Here is a 13,731-nt window from a genome sequence, read left to right on the forward strand (position 1 = left end):
AATTTAATCATTATTGCTTTTACCTTTGTCCTCTCCATTTTCACATTTTCGAGGTCAAATCAGACATAGTTTAGATCTTCTTCCTCTGTTCTCCATACCACTTAGCTTCTTTGTCATATGTTTTTAAAAATAATTTTGTCCTTCTATGTGAATTTTGGATAATTTCTTCAGGTCTATATTCCAAGTCACCAATTCCCTCTTCAGCTATTGAAAATTTACATTGTTGTTTGTTTGCTTCTAGAAGTTCTATTTAGTATTTTACCCCTAATTCTGTTAATTTTAAGCAATCCTTGCTTCTCATTCATTTTTAGAGTCTCTGCTTTATTTTTTCACCTAGCAAACATATTTATCTGTCATTTGTATCTAATAACGCCAATATATCTGGTCTGATTCCACATTTTGTTATGCTTCTTGATTTTTTTCATGGTGTCTTATTTTAATTGTTTTTAATTCAATTAAGCTCATTTTAATTGACTGTGTGGGAATTTCTCCTGGGTTGAGGAGTGTATTAGTCAGGGTTCTCCAGAGGAAAAAGAACCAGTAAGAGATATATGTTATGTGTGTGTGTGTGTATATGTGTGTGAGGTTATTATTATAGAAATTAGCTCACCTGATTATGGAAGACAAGCCTCATAACATGCTGTTTGCAAGCTGGAGAAACAGGAAAGCCAGTGGCATAATTTAGTTTGGGTCCAAAGGTCTAAGAACCGGGAGCACTGATGTTGGAAAGCAGAAGATGGATGTCCCACGTTGGAGAGAGAGAGCAAACTGGACCTTCCTCTGCGTTTTAGTTTTATTTAAGCCCTCAAAGAAATGGATGAGGTCCACCCTCATTGTTGAGGATAGATCTTTACTCAGTCTATGGATTCAAATGCTAATTTCTTCCAGAAACACCCTCACTAACACACCCAGAAATAATATTTTACCAACTACCTGGGCACCCTTTAGCCTAGTCAAGTCAACACATAAAATTATCCATCACGAGTGGCATTCCACTAGAGAGGCTATGGGTTTGCTTCTGCCATGTGCCTGGGACATTGCCAATCTGGGACCACTTTTGATTAAATTCTTGAGTTGATGTTTTTCTGACTACAAAGATAGTGGGAATTAGCGTTCAAAACTTAAATTCTCATTAAAAGGGCTTGCTGGTAGTTATCAATTCTCAGGAGAGCATTAGTCCCCCTCCACTGAGAGCCAGGACTAAGATATAGACAAGTTTATTAGTCATCACCCATCAGTGGGGTAGATACAATTATTTTTTAATCATACTTTTTCTGAGGGTATGGGGCTTTGGGGTGTTGACGTTGTGGTATCCTAGCAACCTCCCACCTTGCTAAGGCCTGTGACTTTGTTTGTCATTCACCCCACCCCCTGCCCACAAAACTCTGCAGGACTAGAGGTATTTAGGTGATTTCAGGATGCCTGCCACGCCCCTGACTTCCCTGCATATCTGCTCCCGTTTCACTTTTGTGTCTGAGTATTTTCCAAGTTTTCTTGCAAAATCAGCTGTAATTTTAAAGAATAGTAACAATATATATTCTATCAAGCCCTTTTGGTTATTTTGTAGTATGAGCATTATTTCAGGATATCTAGCCTGCACATTGCCATGAGCAGAATTCTGCTACTTATTTTTAACCTATAATAATATTATTTTGCTTTCATTGTATTATGGCTACTCCCCTTGGTCGAGAATTCTGATTTCCACTTGTGTTCATGGAAGATGTGGTAAAGGGTGCTTAGCTTCAGAGCTGGCTGGATTCAGTTGTTCAATGCTGTCATCAAGAATTGGGTTTCTTGTCATCTCTACGCTGTGGGTTGTTCTTTTTTCTATTTTTTTTTTTATTTATTCATTTACTTTTGGCTGTGCTGGGTCTTCGTTTCTGTGCGAGGACTTTCTCTCGTGGCAAGCGGGGGCCACTCTTCATCACGGTGCGCGGGCCTCTCACTATCGCAGCCTCTCGTTGCGGAGCACAGGTTCCAGACGCGCAGGCTCAGTAGTTGTGGCTCACGGGCCTAGTTGATCCACGGCATGTGGGATCTTCCCAGACCAGGGCTTGAACCCGTGTCCCCTGCATTAGCAGGCAGATTCTCAACCACTGTGCCACCAGGGAAGCCCTGTGGGTTTTTTTTAAATTGAAGTATAGCTAATTTACAAAGTTCTGTTAGTTTCAAGTGTACAGCAAAGTGATTCACTTATATATATATATATATAGTTTTCCATTATAGGATATTGAGTGTTGTGCTATACAGTAGGTCCTTGCTGTTTATCTATTTTATATATAGTAGTCTATATATGTTAATCCCAAACTCTTAATTTATATCTCCCTCACCCCACTACCCCCTTTAGTTTGTTTTCTATGTCTGTGAATCTATTTCTGTTTTGTAAATAAGTTCATTTGTACCATTTTTTTAGATTCTGCATATAAGTGATATCATGTGATATCTGTCTTTCTCTTTCTCTGACTTACTTCACTTAATATGATAATCTCTAGGTCCATCCATGTTGCTGCAAATGGCATTATTTCATTCTTTTTTATGGCTGAGTAATATTCCATTGTATACATGCACCACATCTTCTTTAGCCAGTCATCTGTCAATGGACATTTTGGTTGTTTCCATGTCTTGGCTATTGTAAATAGTGCTGCAATGAACATTGGGGAGCATATATCTTTTCAAATTAGAGTTTTCTCCAGAGATATGCCCAGGATTGGGATTGCAGGATCATATAGTAGCTCTATTTTTAGTTTTTTAAGGAACCTCCATACTTTTCTCCATAGTGGCTGTATCAATTTACATTCCCACCAACAGTGTAGGAGGGTTCCCTTTTTCTCTACACCCTCTCCAGCATTTGTTATTTGTAGACTTTTTAATGATGGCCATTCTGACTGGTGTGAAGTGTATGCTGTGCTTTTTGGGGGAGAAGCTATCTTCATCCTGGTACTAGCTCCCTGGTGATGGAAAGATGGCTATCAACATTTCCTGTGACTACTTGCTTCTTCTTCCTCCAAGCACAAGGAAGAGGGTCTCTGGAAGCTCCAGCAGAAGAGTAAAAAAATACCAGCTTCCCCACCCTGACCCCAAACCTCCGAAACCCTCTCTTCCAAGTCTCACTGGCCAAAAGTTGGTTGTGTGTTCTCCCTGTAGCACGAATTCGGGCAGGGATGGGATTCAGCTGCTGAGCCAGACACTGGCCACGTGCTCCCCTCTAGCAGTGGGGTGGAGTTGGCTCCCCAAGCCGGTGATCTGCTCCTGGGGGATGTGTAAACTCCAACAAAAGTTCGGGAAAGTTGCCCAAAGAAGGGAAAATGAATAGTGAGAAAACAACCACAAGAGGGATGAAGGTACAGACACACATACCACCTGGTGTGTAGGTGGACATTGGGTTTTGCAGGAACAATGGTGCCATTCCCAGAGGGCTCCAATTATGCTATTTAAAACAGAAATATGTGCGTCGCCACCAGAAGACCACCTGACCTGACCTATCTGCTGGAGACGGTACTCAAGGGTCTTCTACTTGGACAACCCGGACACCAGTGATGGGAGAGAGATGGGAAGGGCTGGGGCATATGCAGGATGGTCTCCTGTTGTGGATATAAGGATGGGAGCCAAAGGAGAGGGTGGAAAGAACTTACTAGGAAAGTCCAGTCCCAGGTCACCTGCTCAGGAAGTAGTGCTGAGCCAACACAGCATGTGACTTGGAATGAATTGGGCTTTCTTCTGCTTCTACCTGATTCTAAAGCAATCCACGTTAATCTGCGTATTGCAAACAGCATTGAAAAGAGCCTCTTAAAAAGAGGCAAGATTTATCTTACCCTCTTTCCTCACCCCCTGTCTCTTGCCTTAGGTGGGCGGGAAGACCTCAAGCCACTCTTGGGGACGTACTGAGGGAGGGGGAGGGACTTGGGACCTGAAGGCAAAGAAGAGCCGCCCAAGAGGACTGGGGAGGGTGCTCGGCGAGGAGGGCTGCGTCTTGGGCTCTAGTGTCCGGGCCAGCGGCCCTTGGGAGCACACTCCTGGGTCCTCTCCGAGGGCACAGAGGTCAAGCGGGTCCCCAGCGCCAGGGCTTGGCCGGGTCGTACGAGACTCGGTCAGCACTGCCCAGAATCTCCTTCCTGAATCCAGACTTGAGTGTTCGGGCGCGAAGCGCCGGCCACCGGCTCGGTCCAGGGGAAGTGGGGAGGGAGATGCGCTCCTCCCCAACCCTAAAAGGCCGGCTGGGGACGGAAGCGTCCCCGGGGTCCCTCTGGGTCCCGCCGAGAGCGCGTCCCGGGCTTTCCCAGGAAGAAACCCCTCCTCCTGCCGCCCCGCCCGGACCAGCCTCGCCCGGGACTGCCGTTCCGGTTCGTCCCCTCCCCCTGCCCGAGGTGACCCGGGACCGGCGCTTGGGGGTGTCACCCTGGCCACTCGGACACCGCCTCCCGGATTAAAGCGAGAGCCGGGGAGGATCGGGGACTCCGGAGGAGGCGGAGGAGGGGAGGAAGGCAGAGGGGCGGGGAGCGCCGGGCCCCGAGCTCCGCAGGTGAGCGGCGCGCGCGGTGGGCTCTCTGGGAGGGGGCGGGGGCGGGGGCTGGGGGTCCAGGGAGCGAGGGAGGCCCTGGGCGCCCCCCGCGCTGGGTGGGAGCAGCGGGAGGTGAAGCCAGGTGTGAGCAGCTCTTGCCCGGCAGGTGCGTCCTCCCGCCCGCGGGACGCACGGGGCTGAGCCGAGCAAAGTGACCTGCGTGAGGTCAGGAGGGCTGCGCGCGCCTGGGACGCCTTGGTGCGCGGGTCAGAGGCCCCCGGCTGCCCCGTTGGCATCAGTCGCCCGGGACAGGTCGCCCTGCGGGTCCCTAGCCAATTGGTAGGAGACAGGCGTGCCACGGGGTCCCTCGGGGTGCGTCCCATCGGCTGAAGTCGGCTCCCGCTGCCCTGTCCTCTGGGCCCCGAGCTGGGGACGAGGGGTGCGCCTTTTCCCTTTGGGGACGAGGAAGAGGGAGACTTGTCCCTCCTCTTCTTTGTTTTGGGAAAATCTCTGCAGCCCCGTAGTGTTACCTGAACTCCTGCTTCTTGGTTGCCTCCCAGAGTAGGGAGAAACTGGAAACTCTCTGAGATGCCGGGAGCGATACGGCCGGCGCGGCGGGGACAGGCCCGCAGGGCCCCCGGGCGAGGTGCTAACGGCTCGGTAGCCCCGGGAAGGCACTGCCCACAGCCCGAGCCCCACGGCGGCGACCCGGAGGCGACGATCAGGGCGGGGCCGCCCGGACACCGGGCACCCCTGCCCCGGGAGGAGTGGTCCTGGTCTCTAGGCGCACGCTCCCTGCCAGGAACAAGGCCAGGCACCCGGGCGCTTCGGTTCACGGCAGGACCCCGGACCGGGGCCGGGAGGCTGAGAGCGCCAGCCAGATGGTGTGCGCCCTTATCGCGGCTTCGTGGGCCCTGCGGAAGAATTGCCTTATGGCCCCAAATTGCGTGCTTCCAGGCCCCAGAGGGCCTGGTTGTAGGTGGCCGCCGGCAGTGGCTTGAGCCCGGGCTTTTGCCAAGGGCCCGCCCCGCTGAAGGGCACAGCGCCGTGATCCCGAATCCCGAATCCGTTTCAATTCCGTTTCAGACGCCCAGGAGGAGGCGGGCCTGTCAGGTGGAATCCCAGTGGATCGTTTGGGAGGGAAAAGATCGCGACCCGAGGTCTGCCTATAGGGCTGGGGTGTCCCAGGGCTCTGCCTCCTGCCTGCGAAGCCCACCCGGATTGAAGCCCGCGCGGTAGTCCCCGGGCCAAGTACGGTAGGGGGCCCGCCCGGGGCGCCAGTGCGTCCAGGCACTGCTGGCGCTCACGGCTGCAGAGAGCCAAACAAATGACGGAAAATTACAAAGGCTGCTAAGGAGAGTTTCAAGGTGTTTAGAAAACCTGACGTGAGGGGAGGGCTGTTGACTTAGCCTGGGAGGTCGGAGAAGGCTCTCCAGGAAGCGAGGATGGAGCTGACACCCCACCGCACCCGGAGGAGAATGGGGGCTGGGAGTGTGCACAGGGCTTGCACAACCAGGGGACCTGGGGGCCAGGCGCTGCTGCTGCTGAGTGAGGTAGAGGGGTTGGGGGGGCCCGGGGGATCACTGAAGGGATGCTCCCCTTTCTCAGCTTCACCAGAGGCGGGGCAGGCCTGCGTCTCCCCACCCCGGCCAAGCTTACTGGACCCCTGGGTCAAGGTTGAAAGGCCAGGGGGCACCAGCAAGCACTCAACACAGGAGTCCGGGAGTTGCGGTGGCGGCCTCTGCCTGGAGATTGGCCGCAGACACACCTCCCTCTCTGCTTTGAAAAATATGACCTGGTGAGCAGCAGGGGACTTTCTCATGACTCCCAGTCTGTTTGGTCCCCAGCAACATCTTTCTTATTGACGCCTCCAAGGTCGGTCTTCTAGCAAGTTTGTGTAGCTGCCGGGAGCCTACAGAGCCCGGGAGATGGTGTGGAGCTTGGCCCCCTCGCAGCCTGGGCTCAGTTGCCTTAATTGTAGGAGAAAGTTGGGCCGCACTGGTGTTGTCATGATAACAGCAAATGTGGATGTGGCGTTTTCTTCCAGCCAGGCATCATTCCAAGCTCTTTATTATGTATTTAACTCAGGTGAGAGGAAACTGAGGCAGAGGGGTGACATAACTTGCTCCAGGCCCCAGGTCCTGTAGGGAGAACTGGGGATGCAGGCAGGCCACCTGGCTCCAGGGGAGCTGAGCGATGCCTGGACCCCTCGTGGGAGAGGGGCTTGCTCGCCAGCCAGGCTGCCTTCACCATAATCCAGGAGCAGAGCCCCACCTGGGCTCCGTGCTGCCCGCTTCCGGGGTGACCTGGGCAGGAGAGCCTGGGGCAGTGCAGAGGGTTGACCTACCCGAGTGATGGGGCCAAGGGTGAAAATGTCTTGCAGGCAATGAAGCCTAGACACACGAAGGACATTATGTCGGTTGTCATCGTCATCATCCTGTAAGCATACTGACTGCGACTCTGGGCCTGGCCTGGGGGCACGGGGGTCTATCAGGATGTGCAAGCCAGGGCTCCGGGCTGGTGTCTGTCACTCTTTTCCACCTAAGCCTGGGGCAGGAGTCCTGGGGGGCTTTGTAACCATTTGGGGTCATTGCCTTGGTTTCAACTGCTGCATCAGACTCGGAAGGAACAGGAAATCTATTTTTTCTAAGCCCCCCAGAAAGTTCCAGGCTTGGGAACCAGGGGTCATGCCTGAGCCTTAGGCAGGGAAGTAGAAAGGAAAGGCGACTGGCTCAACATAGTGTCTGGTCAGCCTCGCTTACCTAAGGAGGGGAAGCTGGCCCTGCTTGAGTGGGGGACGGAGAAGGGGCACTCGAGTCCCACATACTCACCTGCCCTCTGCCGCTCTCACAGCTCTGGGTCTCCTGGGGTGCCACTGCTTTTCCCAAAATTGCTGAGCCTCTGCTGCCCTTCCTGGTCCCTCTTTAGTTTCCAGGGCACCTGCCAGGGGACCTCTGCCACTGGGCCAGCCCCAGGACAAGCTAAGTGGCCTCTGGGTATAGGGAGCAAGGGTGTCACACACCTGAGTGCTGAGATGTGAATTGGGCCAGGCTTGGTGAGTCCCTTCCTAGCTCGGGGATGGGGAGCCCTATATGTAGGCCATCTTGGGGAACCCTGGCTTGCAAGTCCTCAGGGGCTGTAAGCCTGGGTGTGTGGGAGGGGACTCCGGGTGCCCCCTGTGCCATTGACCATCCTGGTCCCAACAGCACACGGAGTAGCGAAGGGCTCGGCCGATCGCACAGGCAGTTCCAGGGAACAAGCCAGAGACAGAGCTTGAGGTCAGGAGGAAGGGCAGGTGACCTAGGAGTTGGTTTGCCCTGGCCACTGGACAGCGGTCGGGAGAAGAGGAATTGGGAGCGTGCAAAATGTCACGGGCAGCCTTAGAGGCATCCAGGGAGAATGGCAGGTGCTGAACTTCTGGTGAGGGTGTGGGCAGTTCCTTGGACTGTAAACTGGATTTTGAAGAGGGAAGGTGACCCAAGGACAGGCTTTTTGCTCCTGTTAGAGGCAAGTCAAGGAGAAGGAGGGAAGGACTTGCTGTAGGGGGAGACTGCAGGCCTTTAGTTTGTGTGCACCATCAGGCATCAGTGGGGCGGGATAGGGTGCGGGAGGGGTGAAGGTACAGAAGTGTGATATGAAAGAAGGAAATGTTTGAAAGGCACCAGCTGAAGTCTAGAAATTCATGCAAGGGCAGAGTGGACAGAATCATTGGGAGATCAACCAAGTAGGCCTGGGAAGAGAAACCGTGGTCTTCCAGTGGACGTTTGTTAGACAAATATTTTCTAGTGAGCTCTGATCTGGAAGACGAGACTAAACCCAGGCTTTGTGATTACTTGTTTGTATGTGACCCCATGTCAGAATCCCTTTAGGTCCTTGATTCCCGAGGGGCCCTCCTGGCAGGGCTCACTGGAGACTTGATCTGTACATGGGGCACATGGAGCCTGTGTTTTCTAGGGATGCGTTTGGAGTTTATCCTTTGCATTTCCTATCAAAAAGAATAAAAATCGTCATGTCTGGCCTCGCAACTGAAGCCTAATTTGGTTCTAGAATGTGCTGGAGAAACGACCTTCCAGTGTTGGATCAAAGTTTTTTTTTTTTGGTTTGAGGAACTGTTTTCTTCCAAGGCAACCCAGTCGATATTGAAACGTTCTCATTGTTGGAAACTTGGTTTCCCTGGATTGAGTTAAATCTGCCTTCCTGATGTTTCTGACCATTTTGATCCTGGATTCTTCCTTTGGATTTTCACAGAAAAATATTGAGTCCCCTTTCCACCCAGCAGTCCCTTAGCTGCTATCATTATGTTATTCCTGAGGGCTCATCATGTGAAGGGCACGGTGCTAGGACACGTACACACTTAATCCTGGCAAAAACCCCATTGACGTGTTATGCCCATTTCACAGATTGACTCGGGCAAGTTCTTCAAACCTTAGACAGTGGCTTTTGCACTTTGTTGAGGCCTCCTCCCTCCTAGAGGGATTGGGACACCTCTCTGGCCTGTCTGTCGTACTCGGCATGCAGTCAGCTCTGTACACCTGTACGTGTGAGGTCACCCACATCCTCAATTTGGAGGCTGTTTTTGTCCAGGTGCCGGCTTTCCGGCACTCTCTCTCTTAAATTTCATCTTACTCATTTGGCCTTTGGAATGCAAATATATATATATATGGCAATGTTTCCTTTGTATGGTACAAAGCTAGATTTGAAAAAAAAAAAAAAAAAAAAAGAACCAGACCCAATTCCTGCCCTAAAAAGTTTGTAATCTCGTTTGGACCATGAGGCATTCATAGAAAAAGAAACTTGGTGATGCAGGCAGTACTTCTGAACTGCTGTCTCTCTCTCCCTCTCCCTCTTTCTGTCATTCCTGTGTCAATCACAGTGTGTGCCATTTTGCTGATGGTCTATACTTGTTTATGTTGAACTGTTAGTTAAATCCACCACAGTTTGTTACCTTCCCTCTAACAGTGCATTTTGTCTCCAACAGGACACGAAAACATCTTTACACGTAAGGTGATTTTGTGCAGTGGTTGAGGCATGAGGGGTTCCACTGGTCATGGATCATCGGATAGGGAGTGGGGATACTGAAACTGAGGTCAAGGGAGGTGGAGCTTCTTTCACCCATCACACCTCATCACACCACCAGCATCTCGAAGGTACCTGGCGGGGCCCAGTGCAGGAGCCCCTATGTGAACGGTGTGTCGGGGGAAAGTCAGTGGAGCCTTCATTATAGGGAAAACCCCTGACCCCCAGATGGGGGTCAGTATCTATGAGGCTGACCTCATTTGCGTTGGTTTGGTAGTTTTCAAAATAAACCTCCAGCAAGTGCGTTCTGAGGTCCAGAGGAAAGACACTACAGTATAAGGAGAGGCTCTTCTTGTTTGGAAATAGCTTCATTACTTCGTGGGAAGCTGGTAGGATTCCACGGCACCATCCTGTTGAGTGGTGGCCGGGCAGGTGACTCGAGGCATGAGTCAGCCCTCTGAAAGGAGAGCCTGGGGTGGCCTGGGACAGCCGTGCGCTGTTGTGTGACTCAAGTGGGTGAAGTTGGAGCGGGACCTCACTGGGAACAAAGAAGGGGACCAAGCTTTGACACACATGCCCTTTGTCGCTTCAAGGAAAAGTGCTTCATTGAGGCCGGCTTTCTGGAATCCAGGGCAATCAGCTGTGTCCTTTAGCTGACAGGAAAGAACACTGGAGAAGCGGTGTTGTCTCTCACCATCTGGGCTGTCTTGCTCCTTTCAGAAACCAGTTAAAGAGATTTACTATCTTGTGTGGGCGTGGAATTGCCTGTTTCGAAGATGAGCCACGTGGAACGTGATCTCCTGGTCCTTTTAGACAGCAGTGCGTCTCCCGTCAGGTCCAGTTCCCGAGGGAGACATTTCCCCCTTCCTTTGTTTTTGGCCACAGAGAGTTAGAGGTGGCACGACTCTCGTCTTTCCTTCCAAAGTCCATGCAGCCGATTTGGGCACGCTTGGTGTTCTGGGTTCTAAGGGTTTGTGGGCCGTGGGATCGCTGGGTGAGATAGAATTGTGCTGCGGTTACTTCTGGGTCCTGGGCTTTTATGGGACAATTCCCGGCCTCGGCTCCCGGTGCCCCTGGAGATCCTGGCTTCCTAGTCTCCCGCTGTTAGGGATATTGAATGAATAGGGAGCATGGATTTCAGGCATTGATTCATCACTCCTTTCAGAGGGCTCTTAAACTGGGAAAGCCGCCAGTGGGATCAGATTTTCATTTCCTGAAACTTCAACCAACCCTATAACTGGCGAGATGGCTCAGAGGCACAGTGAGTGACAGCCACCGAGGGCAGAGAAACCAGGGGTGAGAATGTTCTCTGGGGCAGGACTCGCCTGAAACTAATGCGAGGAAGGTGCGAGCTTTTCCTGCTTAGACTAGAGGATATTGTGTTGCTGTCAAGTCTCAGAACCCTCTCTCTTTACAGAGCAGACGATGTAGGAAAGGTTATTAATATGTGATAATCACACCCACTTAAAGGCTTAAACGTCATATATATTCTGAATGGTGATCTCTTCCTCCTGTATATCGCTCAGATTTATTTCCTCGTGCTCGGAAAATTGTTGACTCTTTTTTTAAATCTTAAAAAAATCTTAAAGCTATCAGTACAAACTGGTTCTTTTATTTTATCTTTGCGTGAAGAGTAAATAAATGATCTGCTGCATCTTTCTTGTGACTTGTTCAACGAGGTTTCCTGAGATTAAACAGCCATACTTATATTTTTATTTATAGCAAGTTAATGTTGGGTTTTTTTTAACGTCTTTATTGGAGTATAATTGCTTTACAATGGTGTGTTAGCTTCTGCTTTATAACAAAGTGAATCAGCTATACATTTACATATGTCCCCAGGGTTTTCTTTTTCTAATGTAATGAGTCAGAGAATAATTTCGCTCTGGAGTCACGCAGTGCCCGGCAGGAGCTGGCTCTGTTGCCTTTGGCTCCATTGGATTTTCAGAGCCGGTGGAGTTGGTATCTTGAGCACCCTTTCCAGATGTAAATCTGCAACTGCGACCGACCGATCAGGCCCATCCTGCCTCTGTGGCCTGTTCAACGTTTATCGGCTTTATGATCACTTTTTTTTTCTTTGGCTGTGTTGGGTCTTTGTTGCTGCACACGGGCTTTCTCTAGTTGCAGCGAGCGGGGGCTACTTCATTGCGGTGCGCGGGCTGCTCATTGCGGTGGCTTTTCTTGTTGCGGAGCACGGGCTCAGGAGTTGTGGCTCGTGGGCTTAGTTGCTCCGCGGCATGTGGGATCTTCCCGGACCAAGGCTTGAACCCGTGCCCCCTGCACTGGCAGGCGGATTTTTAACCCCTGCGCCCCCAGGGAAGCGTATGTAGCACTTCCTGTGTTCCAGGCACTAAGAGCTTCTTTATCAACTCACTTTACCCCCCTAACAGCCCTGTAGTGGGTGCTACTGTTAACCCCTTGTGCAGACAAGGAAACCAGAAACATTAACTGAGTGGCCCCAGGTCACTCACCCCAGGTAGTGAGTGACTGAGCTGGGGTTTGGATCCAGAGTCTAGTCATCGTGCTGTCTGCATCTGCTGTGTGCCGGGCACTTTACAGATGAAAAATGATCAGACCTGATCTGGCCAGCTCTGAAACCCAGAGCTTTCTCACTGTGGATGGGGTCCTGTGGAGGCGTGATTGTGAAGGCCGTTTCTTGGAGTATTGTTTGGTCAATTCAGGGCAGCCAGGGGTGGTGGACAAAGGCCATTCTTTGTTTATGATGGGAAGAGTGACGTCAGATAAGCCTTTACTATAAAACTTTTTATGTTGATGGTCTTTCTAGATAACTACTGTTCACAAATGTCAGAAAACAAGGTGACCCAGGGCTTTCTTTTCATGACCGATATCCTTAGAAACCACCCAAATGGTTAGTTCTAAACTTCTTTCTTTTCTGGATTTGGGATAGTGAGTGGAGTAGCAGGCAGGTATGGATGTGTTTTTTGTTTGTTTGTTTTTTTGTTTTTTTTGCGGTATGCGGGCCTCTCACTGTTGTGGCCTCTCCCGTTGTGGAGCACAGCCTCCGGACGCGCAGGCTCAGTTGCCATGGCTCACGGGCCCAGCCGCTCTGCGGCATGTGGGATCTTCCCGGACCGGGGCACGAACCCGTGTCCCCTGTATCGGCAGGCGGACTCCCAACCACTGCACCACCAGGGAAGCCCAGTATGGATGTGTTTATGGAATTTCTAAATATATTTGTTTATTAAGGTTGGGGCAGTTCTGTATGGATTATTTGAAAAGTCAAGTGTGGCCTCCATGTGGGTCTAAGCTCTAGACCACCTGCTCCACGCTGGGGACGGTGGTTGCTCCATTGTCCCAGTGGATGCTCTGCTGGGTTTTATCACCCCTGCCATGGCCTGGGCACGTGAGGTGTCTGCCTGTGCCCTCGCGTTAAATCCTCACTTGAGCAATCCAGCATGATGGTTGCGTCCGCTTCTGTCCGAGATTCAGAGAGGTCAGTCGCCCAAGGACACCTCAGGGTGTGGCACTGTCAGGAGTTGACCCGGATTTTTGCCTTCCTTCCCCGCCACCCGACTCAACAGTCTATAAGTCCCTGTGCACGTTTCTCTCTTCCTGGATTCTCCTTTTGGTGGAGGTGACGTCGGGGAAGTCTGGGCTTCCAGGTGGGAGCTGGGTGAGTGCCGCGGGCCCTGAACTTAACAAGCAAGTGGGTCCCCGTCTTCTTCAGGATGAGCAGCTGCAGGAGGAGGTGGTGAGGTGAAGGCAAAGGTGAGCGGGCAGAACCGCCGTGGCTCTGGCGAGAGGTGATCCTTCTACTGCATTCTCGATTCATCGTGTGCAAACTCACCAGTACGGAAATAGCACAGTCTTGTCGTTGTTTCTTCTAGGTCAGATTGGACGTTCCAAATACCTCCCTTTACCTGATGCTGCTGATAAAATCAGGATGGCTTTAAACTCAGTAAGTGGTTAATCATTACCTTCCTGGCCTTTCCTCTGTTCCCGGTTCCTTCTGTTATTTACAGCTATGTGTGTGAGTCGGCATTTTAAGTCCTGCTTGCAAGACTGCCTTTGCTCCCTGGATGCTGTGAAGGCGTTCTTGGGGTGAGGGGTGAGCAGGGGCTGGGCGGGGGGAGCCATGTGACAGCTGCATAGCGGGAAGTCTCAGAGCTCTCGGAGGGGGTGTGGATGTGTGATTCTCCCCTGGGCCTCTTCTCTTCCTGCTCAGATTGGGGTGGGGCAAGGGGACAGGGGTGAGGGTG

The 13,731-nt window shown here is 51.5% G+C and overlaps 1 protein-coding gene across 5 annotated transcripts in view; it reads left to right on the top strand.

Annotated features, from left to right (window-relative positions):
- Positions 1-4,452: 4,452 nt before the first annotated feature.
- The window catches only part of TMPRSS2 (transmembrane serine protease 2), a 34,582-nt gene continuing 25,303 nt past the window's right edge, over positions 4,453-13,731 (top strand). Inside the window, exons 1-2 of one of the 5 annotated variants that reach the window (XM_029214477.1) lie at positions 4,453-4,519; positions 13,360-13,430. In XM_029214477.1, the coding sequence (XP_029070310.1) occupies positions 13,416-13,430 (15 nt within the window). In that variant the 5' untranslated portion in view covers positions 4,453-4,519; positions 13,360-13,415. Of the gene's footprint in view, positions 4,520-4,851; positions 4,871-13,118; positions 13,574-13,731 lie in introns of those variants that run through there. The other 4 variants (XM_029214475.1, XM_029214474.1, XM_029214473.1 and 1 more) reach the window with 4 other exon arrangements.

This window comes from Monodon monoceros, unplaced genomic scaffold (genome assembly GCF_005190385.1).
Source record: "Monodon monoceros isolate NGI ecotype Baffin Bay Population unplaced genomic scaffold, NGI_Narwhal_1 Super_Scaffold_11, whole genome shotgun sequence".
In the NCBI taxonomy this organism is placed as follows: Eukaryota; Metazoa; Chordata; class Mammalia; order Artiodactyla; family Monodontidae; genus Monodon; species Monodon monoceros.